Source organism: Syngnathus typhle, linkage group LG11 (genome assembly GCF_033458585.1).
Source record: "Syngnathus typhle isolate RoL2023-S1 ecotype Sweden linkage group LG11, RoL_Styp_1.0, whole genome shotgun sequence".
In the NCBI taxonomy this organism is placed as follows: Eukaryota; Metazoa; Chordata; class Actinopteri; order Syngnathiformes; family Syngnathidae; genus Syngnathus; species Syngnathus typhle.
This window is the reverse complement of record NC_083748.1, coordinates 1,035,342-1,052,935: the sequence shown is the minus strand read 5'-3', so window position 1 is coordinate 1,052,935 and position 17,594 is coordinate 1,035,342. Positions and strand designations below refer to the sequence as shown.

Genomic DNA, 17,594 nt, shown 5'->3' with positions numbered 1-17,594 from the left:
CTGTCGCGAGTCCGCGAATAGATGAAGCCCCCCGCTGTGGACGGGTCGAGACGCAACCACCTCTTCACAGCCATCCGCACCTTCCCGTCAAGCCACCTCAGTCTGGTCGCTGAAACCTTCCCCACAACTGCCCTGAAAGTGACTCTCGGGAGTAAGAATGAGTTGCACACCTGTACCTTCTGCGATGGCTTTAACGCCGACGCCGTAATCCTCTGCAGCCCCATACTCACCTGCTCGTCCAGACCCTCAGAGACAATTCCCTGCCACGGCACTATATTGGCCCCCAGATATCGAACCGACACACCCGGAGTTACCATGTGTATCTGCTTCCCACACAGCCTCCAAGCTACGCAGCCTCCTTCGTTTGGACCCATCCAGATACCGTGGCACTTACTAGGCTGGACAGCCAGCCCCGTAAGATGGCAAAAGACCTCCAGGATCACCAAATTCTTCTTCATTCCTTCCTCCGAGCCACTCAGTAGGACTAGATCATCAGCAAAGGCCAGCGCGGCGATTCGGCGGTCGCCCCAGACCAGGTGACTTCCTTTGCGTTCGAGGCTATGGATGAGAGGATCCATAGCGAGATTGAATAGCAGTGGGGACATTGGGTCGCCTTGCTTGACTCCAACCTTCATGGAAATGGGTTCGGAATAGGCGCCTCCGCAACCCACTCTGGTCAAGCAGCCTACATACGAGTGACGGATCACCTCGATTACACGTTTGTCCACGCCCAAGCTTCCCAAAACATATAGGACATGGTCATGAGAAACCGAGTCGAAAGCCTTCGCAAACTTAATGAACACGACTGCCAGTGGCACGCCAGTCGACCTCGAGCGCCCCACGATCCGGTCAAGGATCATGAGGTTCTCCTCGCAACCACTCGCGCCGGCGACGAAACCACGCTGCCGGGGGCTAACAGGACAGGCTCGCGCTAGCCTCATCACCATTATCCGCCCAAACAACCTCAGCACGACTGACCCAATAGTCACAGGCCTCCAGCCTGATACAGTACCCAGCTCAGTAGGGTCAGCCGATTTGGGTAACAACCGGGTCTTGCACTCCTTGAAGACTTGGGGAACGACTCCACGCACCATCCATGTCGTAAACAGCCTCGCCAGTTGCGTACCGTCCGGGTCCCAGTCAAGAAGAGCCCGCTTCCTGATCCCATCTGGGCCCGGTGCAGAGCAATTCCTCATCTTAGCCAAGTTAGATACAACTTCCGGCCCCAGGATCGGGTGGTAGAATGGTTCGTTATCCGCGGTCAGTCTCACCTCGAAACCCTCCAGTCCATAAAATGGCCTAACCGTTTCCCATTTACTCCTGAAGTGCCTATCCACCATCTCCAGCGGCAAATCACACCTCTGGGGCGTCAGACCATCTAAGATCCGCCGTGCCAGCCCCTTCCTCGCCTCAGAATAGCCGTGCTGCTGGTGGTAGAACACTCTCCTACGTCGAACGAGACGCCTCGCCCAACCCGTCTTCCATTGGTCTCGAGGTCTGGACCTCGCGGACTTTGTCGGCCACACTACCTTACCCCCTAGGGCTTTCATGAGATCCAAAGCAGAGGACTCGATCAGGCTAGGCTCCCGACCTGCTTTCTTGACTAAGGCAGCGGTGGCCCGATGCTCCACTCCCCCCGCCAGCAGCTCTTCCAGAACTCTATTCTCCACCAGATCTGGAAGCGACGGGGGGAAGGTCCATTTCTAGGGCGTCGCCCTGGCAGCCAGTGCTCGGCAACGCACACCAGACGCACCGCCTGCCGCACGACCGCACAGGGACCCCCACTTCCACCTCACCTGTTCTCCGGACTTGCCCGTTCCCAACATCCGGGCCACCATCACATTCTTATGCTTATGATTCCTGTACTTCTCCATAAGCTTTACCATCCGAGCCTCCTCCTTCACGCTCCACTTCCTCTCTCTCTTTGGACCCTTACGTTCCCGGCTCCGCTCTTTACGAGCCGTGAACCACTCCGCTGCATGGGCCTGCCGCTTATGCTGAGACACTCCAACAGCCGTCCGAAAACGGCGCCCACAGTGATCGCAAGCGACCCCTTGTTCGTCACCCACCCTGCGCATGCCTCGGCATTTCGAGACATGACACCAAATAGCATGACTGTTTTCACCGCGTCTTTCGCACTCACGACAGCCGTACACGATGGAGACACCCGCATGCCGGGAAGCGCAATGCAACCCCAACCTACGCATACCAACCACACGTGCCCCACACAGTGGGCAGTCCATGGACTCTCGAGGCAGATACACCAAGACTTGGTCCGGAGGCCTCGGTCCCCTCACACGCCGTTTCTTGGACGGGCCCTCTCCCGTCTCATTATCCACGACACCACGGCGAGCAGGCTGCAGCGCTAGCACGACCTCCGCCACCCCAACTCTCATACCAGAAGCAACGGAGGCCATTGATTCAGACACCACTCAGGAGTTCTCAAGAGCTTCGCCAGCCGAGGTCCAGACGCTCCTTCGGCCTGACTGACTGTGGCTCTGATCCTGTGCCTCTGTCTGTACGGACTTCCTAACCAAGGAGTTTTCGCTACCATGGCCCGTAGAAGTGACTACAAGCCGTCTGGGGACCCCAAGCAATGCCTCCGGTGGTTGGTCCCCATGGCCCCCGGAGAGGTTAATTCGCTGGCCGCGCACGTGCCCAACCTCAAGCACGCCACGGGGAGGTCGCTCGAGCAGCAACAGCCCCTCTCCGAGCTGCGCCTCAACCGATTTTGGTAACCCAGAACGGCTATCCTGGGTAGTCCGTAAGATATCAGACATGCCTACGGCCTCACTACCGTGAGAACACACAAGAGAGCAAAGTCTCCCGATTCTGTTGAGCTATACATCGAGATTAACCCCGGGCAGCCGTCCGCTAGGCCGCGTAGCCTAGCGACCAACTTGATAGTCACCGCAACCCAACCCACTAAGGAGAGGCCTGCCACATAGTGTCAGACTCACCCCCCGCAAAGCCAGCCAACGGACGACTCGCAACCCAACTGCCCGGAGCTACAAAGGCCCAGAGAGCCTACGGCAGAGCTATGGAGCTCATCAACAGGGAGAAAAGCGGCCTGCAACAAACCAGCCACCTCTCCCCGTACATCACATACTCGCCCCAAGAGGATTTGAGAAACACCTTTAGCAAAGGCCCAAACGAGCACACATGTATCCACGTGACACCCACCCACTCAGCCTGGCCCCCGTTCCATACCACTCGGCGCCGCCCACACCAGTGCGCAGATTCGGGTCATCTCGGTCTCGCTACCATACGGTCACACCTTGCATACCAACAGAGCGCTGAGCGAACGCTAAGCCAGCCTACAGAGGTGTTAGAGTGCGACTCACAGGGAGAGGAACCGTCCGCCCAACGTCAACCTAGGTCGAGGCCGGCAGGGGCCCTCTCCAAGGCGAGCCTATATTGCCAGTCGGTCAGTTTGGGAAAGTTGGGGGGGGTACCCGGTGGCCGTCGGGAACAGACAGGGACCGGTCGGGAGGGAGGGGGTAAGTTTGGCCGCTGGGAACAAGCGCCCACCCTGGGGAGTTTACATATGAGCCAAAGCCGGGAACAGACATAAGCTCAGGAGCCTCGCAGTCTCAAAGATTTTCATCCCACCATCAGAGATATCAGACTGTCACAGAGTCCGAGACACTACCGAACACAAGTAGCGCTCAGGGAGAACATTCTCACCTTTCAGGTCAGGAAGGTCGCCCAGCCATGCAGCCCCTTCCCACAGTCTGTACGCCTACCGATTTGATGAGCCAGCACGGCAATTCTGGCCGACACCTTGTCACGCACTGTGCAGGAGGATAATGTGAGGGCGCCGTTAACCCTTAGGCTGATTGCGTTGGCCGGCTAGTGCGGGGTATCTGAAACCGCACAGCCGTTACCAGCGGGCACCACGAGGAGGTGCAATCTTACATGACGCGACTGACAGTCAAAGATCAGCCCGCCTCCGGCTGCTCCTTTGAGCGACTGCCATGGCCCGTGACCCCCGGCACATGCTACATGCTTAAGAGAGTCATAGTTACTCCCGCCGTTTACCCACGCTTCATTGAATTTCTTCACTTTGACATTCAGAGCACTGGGCAGAAATCACATCGCGTCAACACCCACCGTGGACCTTCGCGATGCTTTGTTTTAATTAAACAGTCGGATTCCCCTGGTCCGTTCCAGTTCTAAGCCAGCTGCTTGGCGTCGGCCGAGGCCACCCGCCGGGAGCGCACCGAGCGGACGGCCGCCGAGCGCGACCGCCACCGCAGACCCCGCGACCCACCGCCCGCCCGGGAAGCCAACAAGAAAGCACCGGCGCCTGACCGACGCACGCCTGGACCCCCACCGAACTAACAGCGCGCACGAAACCGCCTGATCCGACGGGGCGAGCGACAGGGCGGCCGCTCCCCCAGCCGCGGACGCGCCCAGCCCCGCTTCGCACCCCAGCCCGACCGACCCAGCCCTTAGAGCCAATCCTTGTCCCGAAGTTACGGATCCGATTTGCCGACTTCCCTTACCAGCCTTGTTCTAACATGCCAGAGGCTGTTCACCCTGGAGACCTGCTGCGGATATGGGTACGGCCTGGCGCGAGATTTATACTGTCTCCCCCGGATTTTCAAGGGCCGACGGGGGCTCACCAGACGCCGCCGGAACCGCGACGCTTTCCAGGGGGCGGGCCCCTCTCTCGGGGCGAACCCATTCCAGGGCGCCCTGCCCTTCACTAAGAAAAGAGAACTCTCCCCGGGGCTCCCGCCAGCTTCTCCGGGATCGTTTGCGTTACCGCATCGGGCGCGGCCCGGCGCGGCCCGACCCTCGCGGGCCGAGTGCGCCGCAACGCGCGCCTGTCTCCGCCTTTTCAGGTTCGGGGATCTGAACCCGACTCCCTTTCGATCGATCTGGGGCGACGGAGGCCATCGCCCCGCGCTTCTGAACGGCGCTTGCCTATCCCTTAGGACCGACTGACCCATGTTCAACTGCTCTTCACATGGAACCCTTCTCCACTTCGGCCTTCAAAGTTCTCGTTTGAATATTTGCTACTACCACCAAGATCTGCACCCGCGGCGGCTCCACCCGGGCCCACGCCCGAGGCTTCCGTGCTCACCGCGGCGGCCTTCCTACTCGTCGCGGCCTAGTTTCCATTCCCTTTTTGCCGGCGACGGCCGGGTGTGGGCCCGACGCTCCAGCGCCATCCATTTTCAGGGCTAGTTGATTCGGCAGGTGAGTTGTTACACACTCCTTAGCGGATTCCGACTTCCATGGCCACCGTCCTGCTGTCTATATCGACCAACACCTTTTCTGGGCTCTGATGAGCGTCGGCATCGGGCGCCTTAACCCGGCGTTCGGTTCATCCCGCAGCGCCAGTTCTGCTTACCAAAAGTGGCCCACTGGGCACTCGCATTCCACGCCCGGCTCCAGGTCAGCGAGCCGGGCTTCTTACCCATTTAAAGTTTGAGAATAGGTTGAGATCGTTTCGGCCCCAAGGCCTCTAGTCATTGGCTTTAGCTGATCCGACGGGGCGAGCGACAGGGCGGCCGCTCCCCCAGCCCTGCATATAGAACTGCATAAAACTGCATATAGTTCGAGTGCCAGCTATCCTGAGGGAAACTTCGGAAGGAACCAGCTACTAGATGGTTCGATTAGTCTTTCGCCCCTATACCCAGGTCGGACGACCGATTTGCACGTCAGGACCGCTGCGGGCCTCCACCAGGGTTTCCTCTGGCTTCGCCCTGCCCGGGCATAGTTCACCATCTTTCGGGTCTCATCACGCGCGCTCGAGCTCCACCTCCCCGACGCTGCGGGCGAGACGGGCCGGTGGTGCGCCCGACCCATGGGAGGGGCCGGGATCCCACCTCGGCCGGCGCGCGCCGGCTCCTCACTTTCATTGCGCCGGAAATAGGGGTTCGTTCGTGCCCTCCGACTCGCGCGCGTTAAACTCCTTGGTCCGTGTTTCAAGACGGGTCAGGTGGGCTGCCACAATCGCCGCGGACCCCTGACGCCTACTTCGACGACCGATCCCCGCCCTAGCGGCGCGACAGGCCAACGCGCACCGAGAACGGTCCGCGCCTTTCGGCCGCGCCTGGGGCGAGGGGGCCCCGTCCTAGTTCGGAAGGCGCAGCAAGTACTTCCACGTCCCCGGGGGGAAGCGGCAAAGTCGGAGTAAGGAAAGCGCTGTACAGCGCGGGTGCGGAAACGGAGAGCCCGAAGGCCCCCCCGCACCGCCCCGCCGCCCGCGCCCCAGACCCTTCCAAGCCAACCCAGGGACGGTCGCGATGCACACCACGGGGGAAGTGTGCCCGGCCCGGGGACGTCCGACTCCCGAGAACGCACGCGTGAAGGCCAGGCCCCTGAAAGGGTCAGCCCCCCGCGACGCCCCAGGCGGCCGCCAATCCCAGCCGGGTTGAATCCCCCGATCGGACTGCGTGGTCCCCACCCGTTTACCTCTTAACGGTTTCACGCCCTGTTGAACTCTCTCTTCAAAGTTCTTTTCAACTTTCCCTTAAGGTACTTGTCCTCCATCGGTCTCGTGCCAGTATTTAGCCTTAGATGGACTTTACCACCCGCTTTGGGCTGCATTCACAAACAACCCGACTCCGAGAAGGCCTCACACCGTCCCTGGGCAGAGCCTCCATCAGAAGGACTCGGGCCCCCTCCGGGCGGCGTCGGGCGCAACGACCTTCTGTACGCTACATTTCCCGCGCCCGAGATTCAGCGCTGGGCTCTTCCCTCTTCGCTCGCCGCTACTGAGGGAATCCTGGTTAGTTTCTTTTCCTCCGCTTAGTAATATGCTTAAATTCAGCGGGTCGTCTCGTCCGATCTGAGGTCAGAAATGAGGGGGTAGTAGGCGCGGCCGGCCCTCCGCCGAGGCGGGGCGTGCCGGGCTCGCTGGATCTTTCCGCGGCAACAAGAGCCTTTGTGGCAGCCATCTTTGAGGCCAACTGCTCATCTCAAGCACTTCTCATTTTTCCTTGGGGAGTTCTCTCGCTACCCAGATGGCAATTTTAGGCCGCAGTGAGCCCGCCTTCCAGGGCGTGCTTTCCGTTGCTTTCAAAGCTTTTTTGTTTTGATTTGACTCGCTTTGTTCAGTGCGAGGTTGATGGAGCAAGACATCTCATAACGCGATAGTGTTACCACCGGCACGTGACGTGTGTGGCCAGATCTGCCAGTCGCGACTGCACAGAAAAAAGACGCCAGCGCTGTGGTAGCAAGTTGACTTTTATTATGGAAAGCAAACAAAGCTTGTTATTATTGCCAAACAATCTGCGCAAACATTCAAAGAGAGAAGAAGCAAAATCTATCAAACGCTTACCTAACAACAACAATCACTATTGTCATCATCTTTGCGCTTGGCGACCAATTGTCAAAGAAAGCAAATTTGTATCAAAAGTCCTAAAAAAGATGAAGACTTTACCTGTCAACGTGTAAAGTACAAAAATATATGCGAGCCCAAACGTCACCATCATCATCTTAGCACCCGTGAATGACGCTGGTTCATGTTTGTGATGTCTTTTTTTGTACACATTTGTCTGCTATACAAATGCACATTCAAGCGTGACACACTGTCCACGTTGAAAATATGTCGGAATTGTGGAGGCAGTAATGAGGCGTTCTCATAACCACCTGCTCCCTCCCTCCCCCACCCCCCCTTCCCCACACACACACATGATACCTTGCTGTTAGGAAGCACCTGCAAAGAAAAAAGGCTGGCAAAAAGGTGAAAAGAAAACGCCAGTGAAGGTCGGGTGTGCGGGGTCACCCGACAACACCAGTAGTCCTGCCAAAGGACACCGCCTCCCCCGGTGGCCCCTTAGGGCGGCACGTAAGGTGGCGGCGAGCGGTACGGAGTCATGTTCTTGGGGCGTGAGCCATTGCCCTCCGAGGGCGAGGCGAAGGGCGGCGGCGGCTGGTAGGGCGGGGCGTTGGGGTCATGGTCTCGGAGTGCTGCGTACTCGCCTGGTGGCCGGCGGTCGAGGGGCACCGTCGAGGGCGGGCCGGTCTCGGGGTACTCAGGAGGCGGCAGGGGCGGCTTCTCCTCCAGCAAGATGAGTGGGGCGCTGGATGAGGGCAGCGGCGGCTTGGAGTCATCCAGCTCGTCGGCAAAGATGATGGGCACGCCCTTCTTAATGAAAGTGGCCTGGTCCTCCAGGGTCAGTTTGCCCTTGCGCTTCTTCCGGTAGCAAACGGTGGCCACCAGTCCGGCCAACAGCAAGACGGCCGCCACAACCACCGCGGGTATGACAGTGTGCAGGTAGACGTCGTCGGCGCTCTCCCGCCCGGTCCCTGGGGCCGGACTGACGGCAGCACCGACGGGCGGCGCCGTCTCACCTGGCGGGATGAAGGAGAAGGCCCGGCAGGCGGCCTGCCCTTTGGCCGTGATGCCCAGGGGTCGGAAATCAGGCTCCATCGCACGGCGAAGGTTGGGCGTGGGCCTGCCGTCAGCGTCGCCCAGCATCCGACTCAGGCTCACAATATCCTCCTTGGGGCAGGGCGCGTGCGGGAGGCTGCTGTTGGTCCACTCCACTAGGATGGAGCCCTTGCTGATATTCCTCAGGCTCACCGTGCTGCTGTTGCGCTCCCCCATGGCGTAGGCCAGCTTCCGCACCAGAAGGATCTTCTTGTGGATGTCGTTGGTGACCCGGCGCGGCTCTCCCTCCAGTCGGGCCGCAAACACCACGGGACTCTTGTCATCGGCGGGCCAGCGGCTCACGCGGACCTCGATGGCGTCGATGGCGCTCAGGCCTCCTTTGTCGGTGGCCTGCATGAAGTACTCATGCTTGCCAGCGTGATGCGCGTCGGGTAGCCCATAGAGGAGTTGGCTGGTGCTGTCGGGAGGAGAAGACCACTCAGTTAGTCACCGTGCGGGACACCCAATCGAGAGCGTGCACCGAGCGCAACCGGCGGGCGGTGTGGCACAGCCATCAGCCTATCAGAAGCTTGCGACTGGCAGCGCAACAAAAGCGTCCTCGCTTTAGTCTGACGAGAGCTGTGTCAAATTCAGCCAGGATTTACGTACGCCGCCGATGAGAGCAAACGCCGCCCACTCGGGTTCTCCCTTGAGGGAAGGCATCAGCCCTTTTCAAAGGGAAACCTTTCCCCAGGGAAGTATTCTGCACTTTGAGCTACTCTTTTCCGTTCATCAAATTGAATTGTCCCCTTGTCACAAGCAGTGGGCGTTCATTAAGATGAATCAAGTTGGACTGAATAAGGACTCCAGGGGCAGGTCTTAAGAAATGGCAAAAAAAAAAAATGCATCAAAGACAAGAGCCGCTGCAAATGTCGGATTTTAGCAGCCTTTTGCGACGGCCGGCCCCGTCCGCTGGCAACTCCCGAAATTGAGTGAGTGAGGGGCTTTCTGCTCCCAGTCACGAGCGAGCGAGAGATAAAAGCGAAGCAGCACCTGTTGAACTGGATCCAGGAAACTTCTCCCACCACTTCATTGGGGTTCTTCCTCAAGCTCAGCCGCAGCTTGTCGGTGGTTCCGTCTTCTTTGTCAAAGAAAGTGTCCGAAGGGATCTTGACCTCAAAGTACGTTCCTACCAGAGCGTTCACCTGGTCGATGGGGTTACGCAAAACTGGCTTTTCATTGTACGCATCTGACAGCGAAGGCTTTGTGGGCGAGGACGCTTTGGGCTGGTGGGGTGCCGCCGTGGTCTTGGGCCGTTTGGGCTTCTTGGTGGCCTTGCGTGTGGGCGCGGGCGGTGTGGCGGTGGCTTCCACGTAGATGGGCCTGGTGGCGGTCGGTTCGACGGTGCTCTCCATCGCCTTGGTGGGTCGAGGCGGTTCCGGGGTGGGCGTGGAAGCCACCGGGTCCCGAACTCGAATGGTGGGTTTTCCCGGCAACGGGACGGGACCCCGCACGGGTGGCGCCGAGCTTTGTGGGGGCGTCGCAATGGACAGCGACGATAGCGTCGGGATAACACGAACGGGTGGCTCCTCCGCCGAGGAAGGCGGCAGTGATGTCAGGGCCGGCGTGGGCGTGTTGCTCAGTTGGCGCCCAACGCGCTTGGCCAAGCGAGGCTTTTTGTTGGCCACGTGCCAGCCCACCACAGGGTACCCCAGCTTGGCTGACATGATGCCTCCCTTGGCCGGACCCTCGACGACGGCCAGGTTAGGTACGCTGCTCTGGTCTAGCTGGCAGCCGAGCTTCCACGAAAGCAGAGCCCCGTTCTCCACCACCTGCAAAGACAAACGAGGATCATTGTCGTTACCACCGGGCTCGCCGTTCTCTCAGGAGCCCCAGGCGCAAACAGCCAAATCCAACCTCTTTTGATTGGCTCAACCGCACAAACCGTTTGTTACTGACTTCAGATGGCCCAAAACGGCGGGAAAGCACTTCTTTCCTCTCTGGCTATGGCCCAAGCTCATGATTCTCCTTCATTCAGTTCAACGTCACGGCGGCTTGGCCCCAAGTGAAATGGTGAGGCCAGACGTGGCTTTGGTCTGAGCACAAAAATATTTGCCACCTAATTTCGATGCTGTTACGACGGATGACGGGTGTAGTTGTGAGGGAAGGCAGAGCCATTTTACTGGCGGACGCTGCAGTGTGAGTGCGCCAGCCTGATGTTGTTGGCGATTTGAAATGACATGCGAGGCGGTAGCAAAATAGCCACATCTTTGAGCCAGTAGAGAAAAGCTGCACCAACTGTGGTCTTGCTCTCAATGCTGTGCACTTGTCCAAAAAGCTGTGAGCTTCCCTCTGCTGCTTTGCGGCTGACAGAAGATCACTTTGCCTCGCCCTATTTGGGCCAAGTCACAGACCAGAACCCTCGCTCATTCCGACAGCTGCGTCGTCAGACTGACCTTCTTGGCGTTTCCCGGTCCCGCCATGAAGGCAGACATGTCGAAGAGCCTGTTGTCGACGACGGGGTCAAGCCTCATGAGGGGGAGCTCCACCCCTGAGAAGCTCCTCATGTCGTCCAGCAGCGCCACCCTCTGGCGGGACCTCATCTTGGTCAAGTCAGCATCCAGGATGACCGTCAGCACGGTGACTGATTGGTCCGGGCCGCACGACCACTCGGCGCCCGCTCCGTTGGCAGCCGAGGGATCCTGGGGACCCACCTCAATGAAGAGGACTTCCGAGAAAGAAAGCGACTCATTGGACACGCCGACCGAGATCTCATAGGTGCCTTTGTCCTCATCCAGCGGCAGCCCCCACAGTGTCCTGCGGGGGGCATCCCAGTGTAGCCAGGATGGAAGGACGTCCGTGCCGGACTCGGAGATCTGAAAAGAGTTAGCACTTTATCAGCATCATCCATCCATCCATCCATCCCAAACATCCATATCATGGCACAAACAAAGGACACCCAAAGTGCACACAACATCATCAGGTCAACAGTCATGGAGAATATGAGCTGTCGGTCAAGAGGCAGGGGGCGTGGTCTGAGTAACATTATCGTCATCATCCTTCCCTTTCTTCCAGTTTTGTGCATGTGTGAGATTACAGGGAGCTCCCAAACACATGAACATGCAATTGCTATGTAATTACGCTCACTGATGGCCGAGAGCTTTTTAAAGACACGTGGGTGCGGTCTTAACAGCGCTTTTTGCTTTTGGCATCATTGCTTTGAGCAACATGGCGACCGACCTTCAGGGGGAGCTCGTCCATCCGGCCGGGCAATCGGATGCTGAAGACTCGCCCCACTGCAGCCCAGGCGTTGGGCAAGCAGTGGCGGGCGGTGGGCGCAGCGGCGTGCAAGTCCCGCAGGAGCAACGAGCTCATGGATGCCTCCAGCCGACTGGGCTCCGCCTCGCTCATGGACACCTCCAGCCGACCGGGCGCCACATCCGCCCCGGCCCTGCCCACTCCCGCCACCAGCAGGGCCGCCAGCCCAGCCCACATCCCGACTGCGCCCGAGCGCAGCATACTCCTCACGCAGGGGGAGGGGCTTACACCCCGCAGCAAAGCGCTCGACTGGCTCCTCCTCTCTGCCTGGTCACTTCCTTTTGCTCAGCAGGAAGTCATGATGGGCGACGCTCACGACCTGAGTGGACGACAAGCAACGTGAGATGAGGCGTGGCGTCACATGACATTCGCACATGCACACTTGCAGACAAAGCGCCCCACAAGCACGCAGCGCCACATGCGATCCGGACAAAGGCTCGCACAACATCCCACGCACGAGAAGAAAAGCTGTATGCCCTTCAAGCTTTGAGTGCTGGTCTTTGTCTTTCTAGCTAGTGCGCCTTGGTCTGGCCCCCTCTCCACATTCCTTCCACAAAGTCCCGTTTCACCTTTAGAGCAGCAAAAGGAAAAGTAAAGCTCAAAAAATGAGGAATTGTCAAGAAGTAATCTGAATCTCACTTCATTTAATGCCATTAAACCCACTTGAGGCCTCCACAGTAAACGCTGTAAGCCTTCACTTGTGTGTGTGCGTGCGTGTGCATGTGTTGCTATTCATGCGGCCCACCCTGTGGTGGTGGAAGGCAAAGGTGATGGCCATTGTGAGCTGTTTGGGGCTGCAGCGGAGACCCCGCTGACACACACAAAAGAGATTTGGCTGAAACAACAATAACGAGTACCCCAAAAAAAATCTCAGGGCACAAAGCTACGACAACCAACCTCTGGCTGCATCTCATCCCAGCCCTGACAAGGACACGTGTGCATTTCAGAGTGCCAGCCAGGACTTGACATGACACATGCCGCCAGCTGCAGCATCTGTCATTCAAGCCACCCTAACACTCCCAAATAGTACCGTACATCCCCGCCCCCATGAACACACGCACGGGGCCGTTTCAGACGCAACAACCTGGTCTTTTCTGTTTGGTCACATGACACCAAGCTCAGATCAAATGAGCACTTGGAGGAAGGTGGCGCTCAGTGCGACCTGTGCGTCCCCTTTAAACGCACACGCAGCCGAACGTCGGAGCCGCTGACGTTGAAATGGACTTTTGAGACGTCATGGTTTGTCCTGCGCCTTGCTTGCTTCCCGTCTATTTCTGACATTCTGAGAACTCGGATGCAAAGGGGACGTGCGAGCGTCCGCGGGCGTGTTCCAGTAGCTTAGCTACTTTTTGACTTGTGTGCGGTCACCATGGTTACCGGGAAAGCACGCGCGGGAGTTGAAATTCCTCAGCAGCTTGACCACGGGCCGGCCGCCCAGCCGCTCGCCCTCTTTGCAGACGGACCCTCATCGCTTGCTTCGGGGAGTTGCGATTCCCTAACTTTCGGTACTTTTGCAAGTAACGGCTTGGACAATTGCGCTTTGGAGCGGCTTTGACTTTTGACACGGCTAATTTTGGCAACCCCCCTCCAGATGTCATCAGAGGTGCTTTAATTTTTTTTTTTTTTTTTTAAAAAGCTCTAGAAGCCAACCTGACTTTGCGACAAACAATTTACCGGGAAACACCTCTCCAAAGGCCGCGTAAGACTTGAGCTCCGCCAGCAGCTGTGTCCTTTGGCTTCCGTCGGCTGCCCCAAGATCCCGTTTTTCATCTGAATCATTTTCTCTTGCCGACAGACTCGTGCTCCTGCTCCTTCGCCTTCTGACGAGGCGTTCACCCGCGTGTGCGTGGAATGAGGTCACGCACCAAGTTTTGACTCACCCCGCAACCCTCCCTGCGGACAGAAATAACCCGGCGCGCGTGCACGCATGTCCCCTTCCACGCACCTGTTCATTCCGCGACCAAACACACGCACATTGGCTGGCGTGGAAGGCGGGTGGGCGCGTACACGATAGCGAGTTCAGCGTGCACGCGCACAGACCAGCATGAAAGGAGGCTTCCCGCTAAACGTCGCCTTCCTTTCGTGTATGGCGCCGCGTGCGTGCACAAACACTCTCCCTTCCAGTGGTGAGACGCATGCGCAGACACTGACCGCCCTCAACGTTGCTGCTGCCGGACTATGATTCCCCTTTTTTGCTCTTCGGGAAAGGAGGAAGAGAAGAAAAAGATTGCGTGTGCAGTCGCGGCTCTATGGCGTCTCGTAGCGAACCTTTGTTGTCCGCTTGGGCTGGCTCGGGCTCGGGGCTTCCTGGCGACAGCGCGCGTTTGTGAATGTCGGCCGGCCGTGCTCTACAATGGAGCGATACGTGCAGGGGCGGGGATTGAGGCGACGAAGGAGCGAGGGATGGGGAGGGAGGCGGGGCCACCGTGAGGGGGCTCCCCCTTAACCCCCCCCCCCCTCTCTCTCTCTCTCACTCTCCTTTCTTGACACTTTTTCCACGTCATAATTTGGACGCTGGGAGCGTACTCACCCCACATCCTCCCTCCCGTTTTGCACTTTTTATTGAATTTTAATGAACTGTTTAATTCACGGGTAGGCCCAGGGTGGCAGTGTCCATACAAAGTGTATTTTTGTATGAAAGGAGAGAGGGAAAGAAATGACACCTTTGCAAAAAGTCGCGGCATCATCACCCAATTGAGCAGAGCCGTACTGAATTGAAATGCAATACCGCCAGTCAAATTGTTTTGCTTTAAAATTAATTATTCTTGATTCGGGCCTGCTCGGATCAAAGCAACCTACAATGTCGAACAGTCGAGTTGCACTTTTTGCTTTAGCTCTTTCAAACATTCTGCCGGGTTTGTTTTGTGTTCAGTGCTCGCCCCTAGGCTCGTCTTCATGGAATGCCGACCTCTGATGGCCCCCAAGAGCCCCGCCCACCTGAGCACCCAGCTGTTCTCCGTGTCATTTGGCTTGTTCAAATGTTCAACTTATGCCATCTACGCAGGCCCACGTGAGGAGTTTCCTTCTTCTCGACTCGTCTGACCTTTGCAGACGAGTCAAAACATCTCTCAATACTCACCTTGAGGATCTAACTCTGTCTTGCTGGCACTCCCTCCCTCCCCTTTGCCTTCTGTTGTCATGCTCGAACCCCCCACTCCGCCCTCGTCTGTTTATTTTTACTCTGTCAGCTGTTCGTCCGTCCTTCCCTCTGTCAGTCGCCTGGCTGACGACAGATGAGCTATGAATAGAAACCCACAAAATGGAGGATGCAGGTGTTGTTGGGGGGTGGCGGGGCTTAGGGGGTGCATTCCATTTCTCTGGTTACACTTACTGAGTGTTCTGACCCAACATGGCTGCCACAAGAAGCAGGGACTGTATTTTATAGATAACTGGCCTTCCTTCTGGGGCCGCCCCGACCTGCTGAGGAAGGACGGCCTTCACCCTAACCGTGCAGGCGCCTTCACTCTTTCTAGGAATATGGATTACTGTTTGAGCCACACATGACAGGTCACTTTAGAGCAGGCCGGGTCACAGGTGATTAGTCACCTGTCAAAATGGGTTTGGAGTCTGTTAAGATAAAGTTAACTAGCGCTAGGCTAGACTCCCAACATGCACATAGCTCCTTGTGAAGACTAGAGCGTGATAGTTTGAATAGTGCTACAGTACACATAAATGCACTTTCTACTGGGGTAGTAGACAAATCCAATCACTCCACCCCGAGCGGTTTTGCTGATGAAACGGTGCCGGTTTCAGATAATTCTACACGTGTAACAAATATTTACTATCAGATTCCCACGGTCGTATCATCCCACCGCACTAACAAACATTTGAGAGGTGATGTCAGGCCTAGAGAACACAATCTTACTCGCATCTCGTATAAATATCCTTCGATAGATACGCACCCGGATCGACCAAATACACTTAAACTTGGTTTTATGAATATTAGATCGCTTCATACGAAAGCCTTTCTCGTTAATGATCTCATCACAGAACATAATCTAAACGTTTTTGGTCTCTGCGAGACCTGGTTAAAACCTAATGAACTGATGCCGCTTAATGAGGCCTCGCCTCCAAATTTTGTGAGCTCGCATGTGGCGCGTCCTCGAAAAAAGGGTGGGGGTGTTGCCCTCATCTCGAATTCCGAGCTTAGTTTTAGGCCTCATTCGATCAACGTATTTAAAACATTTGAGGTTCTCACTGTCCGATCCACCGCTTTACCGTCATTTTATCTTGCTGTTATTTACCGTCCACCCGGGGCTTACTCTGGCTTCCTGGATGAATTTTCAGAATTTATGGCTGATCTAGTAACCAATGCGGATAATATAATTATCATGGGCGATTTCAACATCCACATGAATTTACCGTCAGAGCCACTTACTTCGGCGTTTCAGACTTTAACTGATACGTTTGGTTTTATGCAAGCCGTACAGGCAGCAACGCATAAGAATGGAAATACCATAGATCTGGTATTATCCCGAGGACTTGCAACCTCAAATATAGCAGTACTGCCATACACTACTGTTTTGTCTGATAATTACTTAATAAAGTTTGAAATTCTAGTTCCTTGTCAAAGACAAGAGAGCAATCAGCATTATAGGAGCCGTCATTTCAACTCCATGACTGCAACTGCGCTATCTGAGATACTGTCGCCGGCAACCGCTATATTTCTCACATACGCTGGCTCTATTGATAATCTTACAAATGAATTCAATGCGACATTGTTAAATGCAATTGACGCTGTGGCGCCGTTACGTCTGAAAACTCGCCGTAGAGTGCCTACTCCGTGGTTCACAGATGAAACGCGTACGCTTAAGCAATTATGTAGAAAGCATGAGCGCAGGTGGCGTCTAACCAAACTTGAGGTTTTCCATCAGGCATGGCAGGATAGCCTCCTGAAATATAAAGATGCGCTTATCTTAGCAAAAACTCGGTATTTTTTTGCAAGTTATTAATCTCAATAAAAATAATCTGAAACACCTACCGTTTTTTTCCGTGTATAGTGCGCCCCCATGTATAGTACGCACCCCTAAAAATGGCATGCTGATGCTGGGAAAAAGCTTGTACCCATGTATAATACGCACCCAATTTCTATGAATTTTTTTAATTGTTTTTTTTTTTTTTAAGTCGCAATGATCGTCACACACGCAGGGAGGCAATGGGTCCCATTTTTATAGTCTTTGGTATGGTCTTAACTAGGCTGGATGTAATTTTTTTTGTTGGCGTTGATTTCTCCGACTGCCCGTAAACGCACCACCGCGCACGGGAAAGAGGCGGCTCTGTATGGGAGAGACGTTGAAGAGGAATAAAAACACCCTTGGAAACCAAAACTTGCCCCTCTTCGTGACTCGGAGCCGCAACAAATGTTTCGGATTTGTGTAGGGTACATTGTGAGACAGCAAACGAGCAGGTGATCGAGCAAGCCTTGTCTGATACGAGAGCATTGCGGTCGCATGGAGCGTGTTTGAAGTGAACAGCAGAGAAGAAAGGAACAAGGCAAAGTGTTGTGAAATAAAATGCACAGAACGGATGCGCAAGACACGTCAGCTATATAAAGAGCGAGAGTTGTTTTCTTCCTATTAGTTTCAATTCACAGTTTAATTAGCAGTTTCAATCAGCAAATAACAAAATGCGTATTACAGGTAATATTTTATTTCACAACACTTTGCCTTGTTCCTTTGGTGTTAAGACTAAAACACAAAGGCGCTCTTTAAGCAATGCGACAGTGAGCGCCCGGCGCGCTGCGGTTGCGCGACCGCACCAAATTAAGCTCCCTGCGCAGTGCGCACTGAGGTCCACTTAAATTTTAGAAAGTACATCAGGACTTTAAAAATATCTTCTAAATTTCAGCGACGGCTCTGTCACACTAATCGACCAGCGCGGTGCAGTTGGGCGGTCGGCGGCGCGCTACGGTTGAGCGTTCTCTCTCGCGCTCTCTCCCTCGCTC

At 56.0% G+C, this 17,594-nt stretch overlaps 1 protein-coding gene across 3 annotated transcripts; it reads right to left on the bottom strand.

Annotated features, from left to right (window-relative positions):
• Positions 1 to 7,185: 7,185 nt before the first annotated feature.
• LOC133162238 (dystroglycan 1-like) lies at positions 7,186 to 14,051 on the bottom strand. 3 transcript variants are annotated; one of them, XM_061291297.1, is made up of 5 exons: positions 13,919 to 14,051; positions 11,573 to 11,969; positions 10,789 to 11,208; positions 9,386 to 10,164; positions 7,186 to 8,810 (listed from the first exon to the last, which is right to left on the bottom strand). In XM_061291297.1, the coding sequence occupies exons 2-5, from the start codon at positions 11,849 to 11,851 to the stop codon at positions 7,796 to 7,798; spliced, it is 2,493 nt and encodes an 830-aa protein (XP_061147281.1). In that variant the 5' UTR covers positions 11,852 to 11,969; positions 13,919 to 14,051; the 3' UTR covers positions 7,186 to 7,795. The 3 variants fall into 3 exon arrangements, with proteins under 3 accessions (XP_061147281.1, XP_061147279.1, XP_061147280.1); XM_061291295.1 differs by having other exon boundaries at positions 13,802 to 14,024; XM_061291296.1 differs by lacking the exon at positions 13,919 to 14,051 and adding an exon at positions 13,325 to 13,506.
• Between the last annotated feature and the right edge of the window lie 3,543 nt (positions 14,052 to 17,594).

Coding starts and splice junctions, on each gene's coding strand:
- LOC133162238 (XM_061291297.1), bottom strand. CDS start 11,851: ATGCTGCGCTCGGGCGCAGTCGGGATGTGGGCTGGGCTGGCGGCCCTG. Junction 11,209..11,572: donor TGGACGAGCTCCCCCTGAAG/GTCGGTCGCCAT, acceptor AACTCTTTTCAG/ATCTCCGAGTCCGGCACGGA. Junction 10,165..10,788: donor GACCGGGAAACGCCAAGAAG/GTCAGTCTGACG, acceptor TTGTCTTTGCAG/GTGGTGGAGAACGGGGCTCT.